This window comes from Archocentrus centrarchus, chromosome 2 (assembly GCF_007364275.1).
Source record: "Archocentrus centrarchus isolate MPI-CPG fArcCen1 chromosome 2, fArcCen1, whole genome shotgun sequence".
Taxonomy (NCBI): Eukaryota; Metazoa; Chordata; class Actinopteri; order Cichliformes; family Cichlidae; genus Archocentrus; species Archocentrus centrarchus.
This window is the reverse complement of record NC_044347.1, coordinates 21,261,002-21,273,526: the sequence shown is the minus strand read 5'-3', so window position 1 is coordinate 21,273,526 and position 12,525 is coordinate 21,261,002. Positions and strand designations below refer to the sequence as shown.

At 42.9% G+C, this 12,525-nt stretch overlaps 1 protein-coding gene across 1 annotated transcript in view; it reads left to right on the top strand.

Annotated features, from left to right (window-relative positions):
• Positions 1 to 12,525, top strand: part of pard3ba (par-3 family cell polarity regulator beta a) — a 173,841-nt gene that overhangs the window by 127,985 nt on the left and 33,331 nt on the right. The window contains exon 22 of the mRNA XM_030749983.1: positions 7,849 to 7,960. Within this exon, the coding sequence (XP_030605843.1) occupies positions 7,849 to 7,960 (112 nt within the window). The remainder of the gene's footprint in view (positions 1 to 7,848; positions 7,961 to 12,525) is intronic.

The window sequence follows — 12,525 nt, the reverse complement described above, 5'->3', positions numbered from 1 at the left end:
TTTTCAGACTCCTTTCCATTAATGCGATGGGCACCCGGAGGTGTCCGTTCTTCCTTGATGAATGACACCCTCATCACGTTAACATCATTAACAGATGGATGCGCACAAGATTAGAAGTGCAGCAAAAAACATTTTGCGTGACACACCCACGTGTCGCAGGGTAACTGATTAAAAATGGACCACGGCTTACATGTTAGTAGCTTTATGACAAAACTAGGAGCTGCTATTGGTTCCAAGTGTTTTAGAAGTTTCTTTCAGGTTCTCACATACCTGCAGCAGCACACAGCAGAAAGATCCATCCACAAGTGTTTGCCAGAGCAAGTAAAAGCAGTGCGAACTGAATTCATTAGGCTACCCTCCTAAAATGGAAGCAGATACAGGATCAATAAGGATCTAACCGCTACAGGTTGATAATTAAACTGTACCCAGCTAGTGAATTTCATGAAAGTAATAGGCTGTAACTACAAATAGGATGTGGCATCTCTAATTAGCAAAGTAGCTATCGATACATGTAGTTGCCAAGGTAAAATTAGGTCACATCAAATGTACTGTGAATATAAAATATATATAATATATGCCATTACTTACAGGGGTGGGTTCTATAAACTGAAACTGATAACACTAGATGTTGCAATTAGGCTTCATTAGGATCACACAGTACATCCAAAGTCACACATGCGCTGTCATAGCTACTTCTTTTTTTTTTTTTCTTAAATTCACCACCTGTGGTTTGGATGAGGGCACTCATTCACAAAGTCTGTACATCTGTTAAAACACATGCAGCCAGCCATGAGGTTGGAACCTCTGTGCTTTTCATTCACACAGATATACACACAAACACACACACACACACACACACACACGGTCAGAAATAGACACACACACACGCAGCCACCCACATGTAATATTTCTGTGAGAAAGCCCAGCGTAACCTAGCAACATTTCTGCGTGTGGTCTAGTGGGTTTTACACACACAAATTGTAGGTGTGAGCTCACTTACTGTGCTTGTGTTTCTGTAAGTTGACGTGCAAACAGGCCTGCTTCTTACTTCCTCGGTTTTTAGACTTTCTGGTCCTAAAAAGAAGTTCTTTTTAAACTGTAGGATTTTTAGTTTTCCACGGGCAGCCTCTCAGTTTTAATGATACTTCAGAAAAAATATGGCTTTACTAAGCTCATTTGTCCACATGTTTTTGGAGGTAGGTGTATATGCCTCTGCAGTTACACATCGATCATGTTATGGGGATAATTTTGCCAACTGAGCCCTGCCTTTGCCCCCTCCCCTCACTTCCTGTCAGGGCCCTCAGCGGCAGACTTCCTGCGCTGTCTCCCTAATTCGCTGTCGGACATTTTCATTAGACCTTCAATGGCAGGTGTGTACGCTGATGAGCGTCGCATTCGATTAGAGCTGCGCTAGAGGCTGACCTGTGGAGAAAAAAGGTTAGCTATGCTTGTCAAATTTTATTAGCCAGAAGGCAGTCTTTGTAGCTGGAGCGAGAAACACAAGAGATGAGATGAGATGAAAGAGGAGTGAGAAAGCAGGAGGCCAAAGTGCAGAGATGTGAAGACTCGTGAGAAGGTGTGTCGTACGATGCGCAGTTGTGCTGAGAAAAGGAAGATGAAGCTGAACTTGTAAACTAAGTAAATGACACATTGCGGTTCAAGGATTACGTGCCTCTAAGTTTACCTGACGCTGTGACAAGCTGGAATCCTCAAATCACTCTAGACAAGCGTAACTAATTGTCGGAATATTTTAGGAAAATGCTAAATGGGTCCTCCTGTACTCACGCCCTGAATCGCAACCGGTTTTGTGTGCATACTCTTCGTTTTTGGTGCAATAGTGAAGACACACTTTTGTTCTGCTTACAGGCAGAAGCAGCATTAAAGAGGTGCAAAGCAGACGTTACATAATGAGACTGCTCATTAAGACAAATGCTTAAATTTACCTTTTCTGCACGCAGTAAACATAAACAGAAAAATACATTTTGTTGTTTTCTGCCAAGGATTTAGAGGCGTCTGACAGCATCAGCCTGAAGTCGAGCTGCAAGAGAAGAGGAATTTGTTGTTTCCCTTGAAAACAGCACGTCATTAGTGCAGACTGCATATTAAGACCTTAAAGTGTCTTTTATTCATGATCTATCTCAGCAATTAAAATGTTTTCTTGTTTGCATTCGTGCAGCTTCCAGCTTTTCTATTCTCTGTGGTCAGTTGCACAGAGGGAGCAGCCTGTTACTGCAGGCTAGTTTTGGATTGTCAGCTAATCAATTTATTGTTATCATTACTGTGGCGCATTGTCTAACAACAGAAAACAGATGCATGATGAGTAATGTGTCTGCTGTGCGGGAAGCTGGGGTTCAATCGAGTTAATGTAAGCTTCCAACCCTATTTGGGATTGTTAGCTTTTGAAATGTAAGCACTGGCTGAGCTGTGATCAGTTTAAACCAAAAAGCATCGTCTTCTTCTTAGCGTTATTCTTTATTTATTTTTACCCTTAAAAGGTTCAAGATATCAGAGAAGCAGCAAAACTGATCTAAGTCAGGAAATGTACAAGATGGTGACTTCTTAAGTGTGACCAACTTAGATGGCTGGAATAAAAGATTTACTATGAAACAATAATTAAATAGTATGTTGGAATATCCTGATTAAAACATTGAGGTCTAATGCATGTGATGACATAATTGATGCCAAATTAAAGGGGCTTCACACTAGCTTCACAGATATCTGTGTACTGGTCATTTAGAGTCCTACTTAGTTTGTGAAGACCCTGGAGGGTTTTCTTAAGTCAGCTGCCAAGGCCTTTGACCTCTACTGTCGCCAAATTCGTCTAAAAGATGGTATCACAGGTAAACAACAAGATCACAATAGCAAGGGGCCATTTGAGCTGGTTAGGGCAGCTGACTAGGATGCCTCCTGGACCCCTTCTAGGTGAGGTGTTTTTTGACATATTCAACCCAGAGGAGACCCTGAGGGCAGACCCAGAAATGCTGGAGAGATCTCTATCAGAGCTTTCTTCCCAGAAGAGCGAGCTTTTTTACTGCTGCACAGGCATCCTGGACCTGGATAAGCAGTTGAAGATGGATGGATGTATAGATCGATTTATATCAAATGTTTTTGGAGGTTGAGTCAGGATATGTTTGTATGCTTCTTAGTATATCAGCTTTATTATGACTTTGGTCTATTGTAAACTATTGTAACTATAGCCATCATCACTAAAAACCTAAAGACCCTTCTGATTCACTCAGGCTCGTATGTGTATTAGTACCCAGTCCTATAGGTTTCAGTAAGAATCAACATAACAGAGAATGAATCTGTTCCATTGTTTGTGTTGATGGAGGGCAATGTTAAAAAAACCTCTTTGTTTCCCCATTGCTTTCAGTTTGGAGCTCCGCTGAGTTTCTGTCTGAATCTGTTCCCAATATTGCTCCAGGAAGCCAAACATTGACCATGCACTTTGATGTGTGCTTACCTCCAGCATGCAAGCAGCAAAGAAAAGGCTGCCCGTCTGAGCTCTTTCCCTTCCCCGGTGCGTTGTGTTAAAATCAGCTGGCCGCTGCAAGAAGAAGTCGCCAAACCAGCCGCGGCAGTGCACACTTCCTAATTAGTCTGCCCTCACACTGGCTAACGCCACAGGATAGTTGCTTTTCTCACACATTTTCTCCCGCTCGCTTTCATATCACCAGTGCTTCTGTTCTCTCAGTCTAGTCCCCCTGTTCTTGCTTTTACTCCTTTTCCAAGTTTCCATCTCAGTCTTTATGTTGCCGTTTACTTTTGCTCTCATTCTGTCGTCTGATGCAGCTTTCATTTCCTGCTCCTGTGTCTCATCTCCCTCTCTACTCTCCATCCCCATCCTCCTCCAGTTTTCCTCCTCACATCACTCTATCAGATCAGTCTGTATTGTCAGATACTCTGAAATATGCATGAAATAAGCTATTTGAACAAGGCACAAAATGCTTAAATTATGTCAATTTTCTGTACTTGACTTAATATAGGAAAATAGCACTTTATGGATTTATTGCTTAGTTGCAGACTATAGTATTTACATGTCAGGCACTTAGACTAAATAGTAGTGAAAAAATGGCAGAAAATCACTACAAAGTCCTGGTTCCCCTCATAATTAGAACCTGTGTCTTTTTTAACCAGTGTTTCAATTGGCTTTATTTTTTGCCACACAATACTCACTAATTAGTGAAACATGACAACACAACATCATTCTCACTACTCGATACACACACTCAAAATTAAAATTATAACACAATCTCTGCCAATAATGTCTAAGTGTTAGGGTTCAAGTCCAAGAGCGAAACCCAAATACAGCTTCATTTGATCTGTATGATGAAAGCAAATGCCTGCCATCCATCCATCCATCCATCCATCCATCCATCCATCCATCCATCCATCCATCCATCCATCCATCCATCCATCCATCCAACATACATCCATCCATCCATTCATCCATCCAACCATACATCCATCCAACCAACCAACCAACCATGTTCTGCCACTTATCTGGGGCCGGTCATGGGGACAGCAGTTTAAGCAGGGATACCTACAACTCCTTTCTCTTTGGCCACCTCCTCCACCTGTTTTGGAGGGCACCAAGGCATTCCCATCCAGCCAAAAGCCATAATCTCTCCAATGTATTCTGGTCTGCCCCAGGGTCTCCTTGCATTTTGACCTCACTTGGGAGACATGCAGGAAGCATCCTGGTCAGATACCTGAAAGCATCTGAGCAGGCTCCTGTCAATGTGGAGGAGTAGCAGCTCTAATTTTGAGTCCCTTCAAATGACAGCACTCCTTCAGCCAGAAGACTCTCATGAAGTAGACAATCATGGACTATGGAAGCCCCTGTTTAAAACAGAGACCCTCTGACTTGAATTTCATTTTAGAGAAGAGGATGAAGGCACAATGAGCCAAATGATGACTTTTCCAACCAAATGTTCTCTCTGGCCCTTTTAGGATGTTACAGTAGAACTCCCCAGTGACAGTCTGACACTCTGAGCTCTCAACAGCTGTGAAATCATAAATGTGTGTGTGCATGCGGTCAGAACAAGACCTCCAGGATGGGATCCAAATGTTGCAGGAGCACCTGGTGTGGGACAGCACTTCACAAGCGCACGATCTTGAAGGGCCAAATTTAATTTGAGAATGCTGGATTAGGACACATGAGGAAACATTGATTTGAAAGATGACAGGCAACAGTACATTATTGTTTTGTGGGCGAGGCTGAGTGACTTTTTAAATAACCACTGTCACAGTGTTGCCTCTCTAATTAAGCCATAAATAATAGAATAGTTCATAAATGTTTTGCATGCATTACTTAAAATCTGAGGAATGCCAGCCCTGTTTCTCAGCTGTTCAGTCAGCTGGAACAGCTGGGACACATTTGTAGTGCCTTAATGTCATGAACAGTCCTGTATCACACTAGAGAAAAATTGTATCCACTTAGGCTTAGAACAATTGAGCCGAATGCCTCTGGCCCTCCGGCCTGCAGACTGCAGCAGTTATTAGCTGCTGATGACAGCAGGGTAGCCTACCTGTCTGTCTCTCTTAACACACGCATATAGGACAGGACAAGCAAATGTGTGTGCGTGTACAGACACTCATTAAACCCCCTAACCCTCTTTCTTTCACTGTTTGGAAAGCAGGCCTGCTGAATTGTCAGCTCATCAAACTGGTACTTCGCAAACCTCCAGCCCCCCCCCCCCCCCCCCCCCCCCCCCCCCCCCCCCACACACACACACACACACACACCCCCTGCACCCATCCACCCTCATCTAATGTTTTATCCAGAATCAGCGTCTGTCTTCAGCCATTAATATGATAATATTTGGCGTTGTCAGTGATGGAGGCCACGGCATAATGAGATAATTACAGTGTTGTTTCATTTGGAGAGCGACACGCACGCTCAATCAAAATGGCAGGCCTAATTACGGGCCCAGGGATTGGCTAATGGGATCGCTAGAAGAGAGGTGGCATGAAAAGGGAAAAAGTCTCAACTTGGCTGTGTGGATTTATTCTCCATGGGTCTGTTTGTTTGTGTGTGGAGGCGGGAGGGGGGGGCTGATGGGCAGCAGAGGGTAAGACTAAAAAAGCTAGCAGTAAGTGAAAAAATGCAAGAGATTAAGTGTGAATATCTTAATAGCAAGGTTCTCTGCAAGACACTTGGGGGAGGAAAACTGAGATTAGTATTGAGCTGCACGTTGAAACCAGCCATTAAACCATTCTGGAGAAGCAACAATTAGCATGGTACTGGGAGTGATGCCGCCTCAGATATCCATCTTCATAAACACAGAAGCATCTGTGCTGGCATTTCACAGCAGCACAGAAACTTCTGGAAAGTTCTTTCCTCCTCGTGGCAGTGCCCCTGAGCGCCGACAAGGACTCCTCGGCGTAGGACGCACGCACACGCTGAACGACAGCAACGCTTTGCATACCAACATACTGGCACAGAGGGGTGTGTGTGTGTGTGAGAGACTCAGCCTCCTCTCCCCATTGAGTTGGATAGAAGATGTATACACAGGCGCAAACATACTGTCACTGTGCGTCCCACATACCAAATTATGAGGATTGATTATAGACAGAGAATACAGCCGTTTATTACGTTACAGGGATTTAATTCACACACACAAACACGCACACACACAGTCTCAGCCTGATTTTCTAATTAAAGGCAGGGTCACAGGAGAGACTTAAACACGTAAGCTATGTACTTCACTAATGAATCTCTCTATCCTGCTCTTTGCCTCTCGCCCGCAACTCTCTCTCCTTTGCTCCATTTTGGTCAATATCTGCCTGGAGGTCAGACCATTAGAATGTAAGGCACAACACACGTTGTGATAAAGGCTGCGTGGGAGTTTTGTCGGGCAAATGGCGGCCTTGTGCGTGGCCGTTAATGGTATTCGAGTTTTCCGGATGCAGGGGTGAGGCGGAAAGTTTGCTCTTTTTTCCTCTTGTGTTACCTTTTTTTCTTTTCCCTCCAAGTTTGAATATCTTTACAGGTTGTGTATCTCCTGGGGACAAAACGGCAAACGAACTGGCATATCAGTGTCAATATTAGATACCGCGTTTCCACTGCAGCCAGTAAACACAGATAAACGACAGCACTATGTCGTACTTTGGTAGCACGTCCTGAAGGATTGTGCTCACTCAGGCGCGAACTGTCTGTTGCCTTCTTTTTGTGCGTCCTCACACTTGTTTATGTGCGCCCAGCTCTGTAGTGGCAGGTGTGTGTAGCTTATCTCGCATTAAGGTCCAGTGAGCATGATGATGATTCTCTTTAAGTTTTGTCCCCATTCTGTCGTGTTCGTATCTCTTTGCCGGCAGTCGCTCGCACATTTTGTGGTGTTTATGTATTCTTCATGTTTTTACCTTTAGGTCACCTTTTGGGTCAGGTTCAGCCTCACCATTTGGGTGGTCGATTTTTGTCTGTAGCTCAATGCGAGTTGGCACCTCCTTGCTCTTTGTGACTTTCGAGTGAAAAGACCCATCCGTGAAATGTTTCTGCTGTTTCAGTTCCATTTCTCTTCCGCTGTGGTTTTCTTTGTCAGCTGAAGAAAGTTCAGTAGAGGCACTGATGTCTTCTCAGAGGCACTACTTTGTGGATATTAACTGTCTGCCCGTCAGTCTTCCTGTGCAGTCAGGCTTGTCATTGTGAAGCCAAAGAACATCGGTGGATTTAACAAAAGATTAAGCTGAATATGTTCCACCTGCCTCTTGCTTCACTTTTTGAATTCCCAGCTGTGTTGAAATACTAGACCTCTTCATCTTGCAAAGGCAAAACAGGTTTTTTCTTCTCTCCAAATGGTGCGCGTTTGCCGTTATTTACACTTCCTGTTGTGCTTGTCTCTGCAGTGATCAGCGTCTCCACGGATTGCGCAGGGAGTACATGCAAGCCCGAGCCGCTCCAGGTTACGAGGAACTAGATGCAGCACGACGCCGGATCCTGGAGTATGATCCCAACCGGGTGAGTGTGCGTGCTACTAGATGTGTAGCCCTGATATGTCATGTTCAGCAGTGTGACAGACCCTCACTGGACAGCAGTTTTTTTAAAAAAAGGTAAAATGAAGGGATTATGTCTTTGTGTACTTGTCTCCAAAGCACACCTAGCTCCTGAGAGACCGGCCTTTTTTCCCCTGTGTCTTTCTCAGGCTATTCTCAGCTTTCTTGTTAACATTTGAGGGGCTGTGTGCCATTGAGGGCGGGTGCCCGCTTTCCTCTTCATTAGTTTATGGAGATATCTATTAGACTTGCTGACATTTCCATCCCACTTTTCTTTTAGCTCAGCGTTATCCTCTCTTTCTTTTGTATCCTATTGCTTTTGTACTCCTCTACCCTCTCGCCCCCCTTTTTTTCTTCTCTACAAGCACCTGAAATCCCTGATTGTTGCCTCCCCCAACCAAGCTGCACTGCTAAATGTGCCTGAACCTGTATCGATCCAGCCTGAGGAATCATTTCATTTACCTCTGTACTCTCCCAAACTCAGCATACTCACCATAGAAATCAATAGCCATTTATCAAGCATTTTAAAATGGGATTTTTTTAATAGGGAGCCCAAAGATGCAGAAAATCACACTTTGATCCAAATCAAATCACAGAATCTCGCCAACAGTGATTTGTGAAGTCATTTCCTTGAGCGAGATTTAGCTTTCATTAAGCAAAGAGAGAAGCAGAGGCCTCTGGGAAATATGGATTTACTGACAGCATCGCCGCTACAAAAATCACCTGATACAACCTGCCTCCTGCCGCGCTCACTTCCTCACTCATTGTAGTCTGTGTCTGTTGAGCAATGAAGCCCTGTGAACCAGTCTTCATTAGGCACTCACAGACGCACGCCACAGTAGCTGTCTTTGAGGCCCGAGGGGCTTTGTCACTCATTACACATCGCTATGCAGCATGTGTTACTGCCTCGGTTCACCGTGACTCAGTTGGTACCCAAACTCTGATGCAATTAAGCGCAGCAAGCGTGAGGTGCAACCTCTGATCAGTTTGTTATTTTTTACCCCCAAAAAAGACAGCGGTGTCCGCAGTAGAAACCAGCGGTGGGTTTCTCCCCTGAGGAGACTGATAATGAAACACTGCACTTACCATCACACACTGTCGCACACATGCATAGTGCGAATAGAAACAGTAAAACATCAAGGAAGTTACAGTGGGAAAAAAAAAAAAAGATGTTGGAAGGATAGTTAGTTTATAGCATGATGACATGTATGTACACTTATAACTACATGCTTTTATGGGGTATATTGGTGTCTTTGCTGAAGAGCTTGGTCCTTATATTTGAGAGCATGATTTCTTGCTTTCACGTTCAGATATATCTCAAAACTCTTGAACTCAGACACTCCACGAGTGTGTGCCGACTCCCTCTACTCTTGTTCAGAACTGTACACCTGCCCTCAGACGTGCTGCTGTTTGCACAGATTTCCTGCGCTCCTCTTTAACCTCCCCTCCGTGCATTGAAGTTGCTTCTGTTTGCTTGTGAAACTTCTGCTCTCTGATATTTTTTTTTCTTCATTTTTTTTTTGTGTGTTAGGTTAGGTTATGTTTTGAGAGCGCGTGTCATTTCCCAGAGGAGTGAGCTTCTGGTTCTTTCCCCCGCATCTCTTGTCCATGTATTATAATCCAATATCCAATAAAGGTGAAAAACTTTACACCAAAAATGTGTCGAATAACAACTAAACCAAAATTCCTCATGCAGCACCAATAACAGATATGGGGGTGTGGCTGGGTTGTTCACCTTCAGGAGGTGACAGAGTGGATTATCAGTGCTCACATCATGTGATCATCAGGATATTACTCCACATTTACCTTTTCTCTCCTTCTCTTTCTTTCTCTGTGGTATGGGAAGAAGCGTAAATGCAGACCACTCGAGCGTGGCACTCGCTCACTTACAATGGCCTTGTTTTATCAGCCTTTTAGTTGCCACTGCTCCTACCTCTCCGCGCTGCTCTTTTATACTCGGCCCTTTCTGCAGCCTTGAATGGTTAAAAGGCTTTCCGAGCTCGCCGCACAAGGCCAGGAGCACACGTCTCCTCCTCTCGGTGGTTATGTGTGTTTGAAAGAGAAGATGAGTGTGCCGGTGTGAGTGTGTCTGGGTACCACACTAACCTAAACTGACATAAACAAAAGCAGGAATAAAAGGACTATGGTTACAATATCTATTCATGTCTTTGTTTATTCTAGAGGTGGAGTTCATTGTGTGGATCTGTGTCACTGGCTTTGTGTGTGTGCGCAATGTGCTTGTGATGTGTCTGTGTGTATGTGTGCGTGAGTATGCTCATGCAGTTAAATGTGGTCTTCAAAAAGGGCTTCATGTCCCTTTCTCATTTCTTTCCTCTAACCCTGCTTCCTCTGTGTTTCTGTCTGTCTGTCTTTCTCTAATTTGACCCTTCCTCCATGTTCCCTGTCTGTGGATAGGTCACACTTGTAATTATGCCAATCACACTGTCCCCACTCTCTCTGTCTGTTTTCTCCATATGCTAATGATAGGCTCCCTTTAATGTCTTGATGGCCAATTAAGCCACAAAAGGACACGAGAAGTTTCTTTTTTTAGACTTCTTTGTTCTATAAGATCAGTTAGTTATTGTAGAGACTGGTTTTGACATAGTTGTTTGTCATAGTTCAATAAAATGATAAACGAACAGCACATTTTAAAGAGATCCTCCTTTGACTTTGACTTCCATAATATTTTGGGGCTTGTAGGAGAGATTTCAAAATCTACTCTAGCCCTCATCATTGGCCTATTGAAGACCCATGCCTTTAACACTCCACACTGCACATAGGTTTATAAATTTTTTTGTCTACACTTGTTGCAAAGACAAGACTGATGACGGAGCTTTTAGGACAGCCTGATAATAATCAATTACAATAGTCCAGCCTAGAAGTAATAAATGCATGAATGAGCTTTTCAGCATCAGTCTGAGAAAGGATGTTTCTAATTTTAGAAATATTGCGCAAATGCAAAAAAAAAGCAGTCTTACATATTTGATTAATATGTGCATTGAAGGACATATTTTGGTCAAAAATGACTCCAAGATTTCTCACAGTGTCACTGGAGGCCAAAGTAATGCCATTCAGGGTAAGTATCTGGTTAGACACCATGTTTCTAATGTTTGTAGGGCCGAGAACAAGAATTTCAGTTTTATCTGAACTTAAAAGCAGGAAATTAGAGGTCATCCAGGCCTTTACGTCTTTAAGACATTCCTGCAGTTTTAACTAATTGAGTGTCATCTGGCTTCATGGATGAATAAAGCTGGGTATAATCTGCATGTATGCTATTCCTTCTAATAATATTGCTTAAGGGAAGCATGTACAGTACCAGTCATTTCGTACTATATAATGTAAATAGAACTGGTCCTAGCACAGAACCCTGTGGAACTCCATAATTAACCTTAGTGTCTGAAGCAGACTCCCCATTTACATGAACAAATTGGAGTCTGTTAGATAAATATGATTCAAACCACTGCAGCGCAGTATCTTTAATACCTATGGTATGCTCTAATCTCTGTAATAAAATGTTATGGTCAACAGTATCAAAAGCTGCACAAGCACAGAGATGAGTCCACTGTCAGAGGCCATGAGAAGATCATTTGTAACCTTCACTAATGCTGTTTCTGTACTGTGATGAATTCTGAAACCTGACTGAAACTCTTCAAGTAAACCGTTCTTCTGCAGATGATCAGTTTTACAACTACTCTTTCAAGAATTTTTGAGAGAAAAGGAAGGTCGGAGATTGGCCTATAATTAGCTACGACAGCTGGTCAAGTGATGGCTTTTTAAGTAATGGTTTAATTACTGCCATCTTAAAGGCCTGTGAAACATACCTAGATTGATCATATTTCAAATCGAAGCATTAACTAATGGTAGGGCTTCTTTGAGCAGTCTTGTAGAAATGGGGTCTAATAGACACGTTGATTTTTGTGGAAGAAGATCATAATGGAAAAGTTAAAAGTGAATTTTGGATGACAAGTGGTATTAGTTATGCTAAAATACAGACGTGCATCTGGACTCTCGGTTCCCCCACTGCTCTGCACAGACAGCAACCCCATGTGTTCTGTTAATCTACCTAGTCCCCCATATATTTATTTATCAGTTACATCTAGCTAGCTCTGGCTCATGTTATAGCATTCATATCAAAATGTGTGTGAACAGTTGTGTTGCTAGGCAACCTGGCATCCCATGATTGTTTTTTTTTACATTCATTTCTATGTCCTCTGCAGTTCTAGGTGTACAGTAAGTCTTTTTTTTTTTTTCCTTTTTAATCCCACACACACACACCCAAAATTCACTATATGATGAATAAACCCCTTTTAGGAAAATCATGGGAAATGAGATGATGGTTTTATTTTAACAGAGCTACATGATTTTTTTTTTTTTTTTAAATGCCAAGGGGTCAAAGTGACACTAGTGGCAGCTCTAGTTTTAAAGTGTATAGAAATGTGTGCTTGTAGTCTGAAGCACTTTGAGGGGTCGGTAAGACTTGAAAAGTGCCATGTAAATGCCAGTCCATTTCCATTTCTCTCTTTTTTTTTC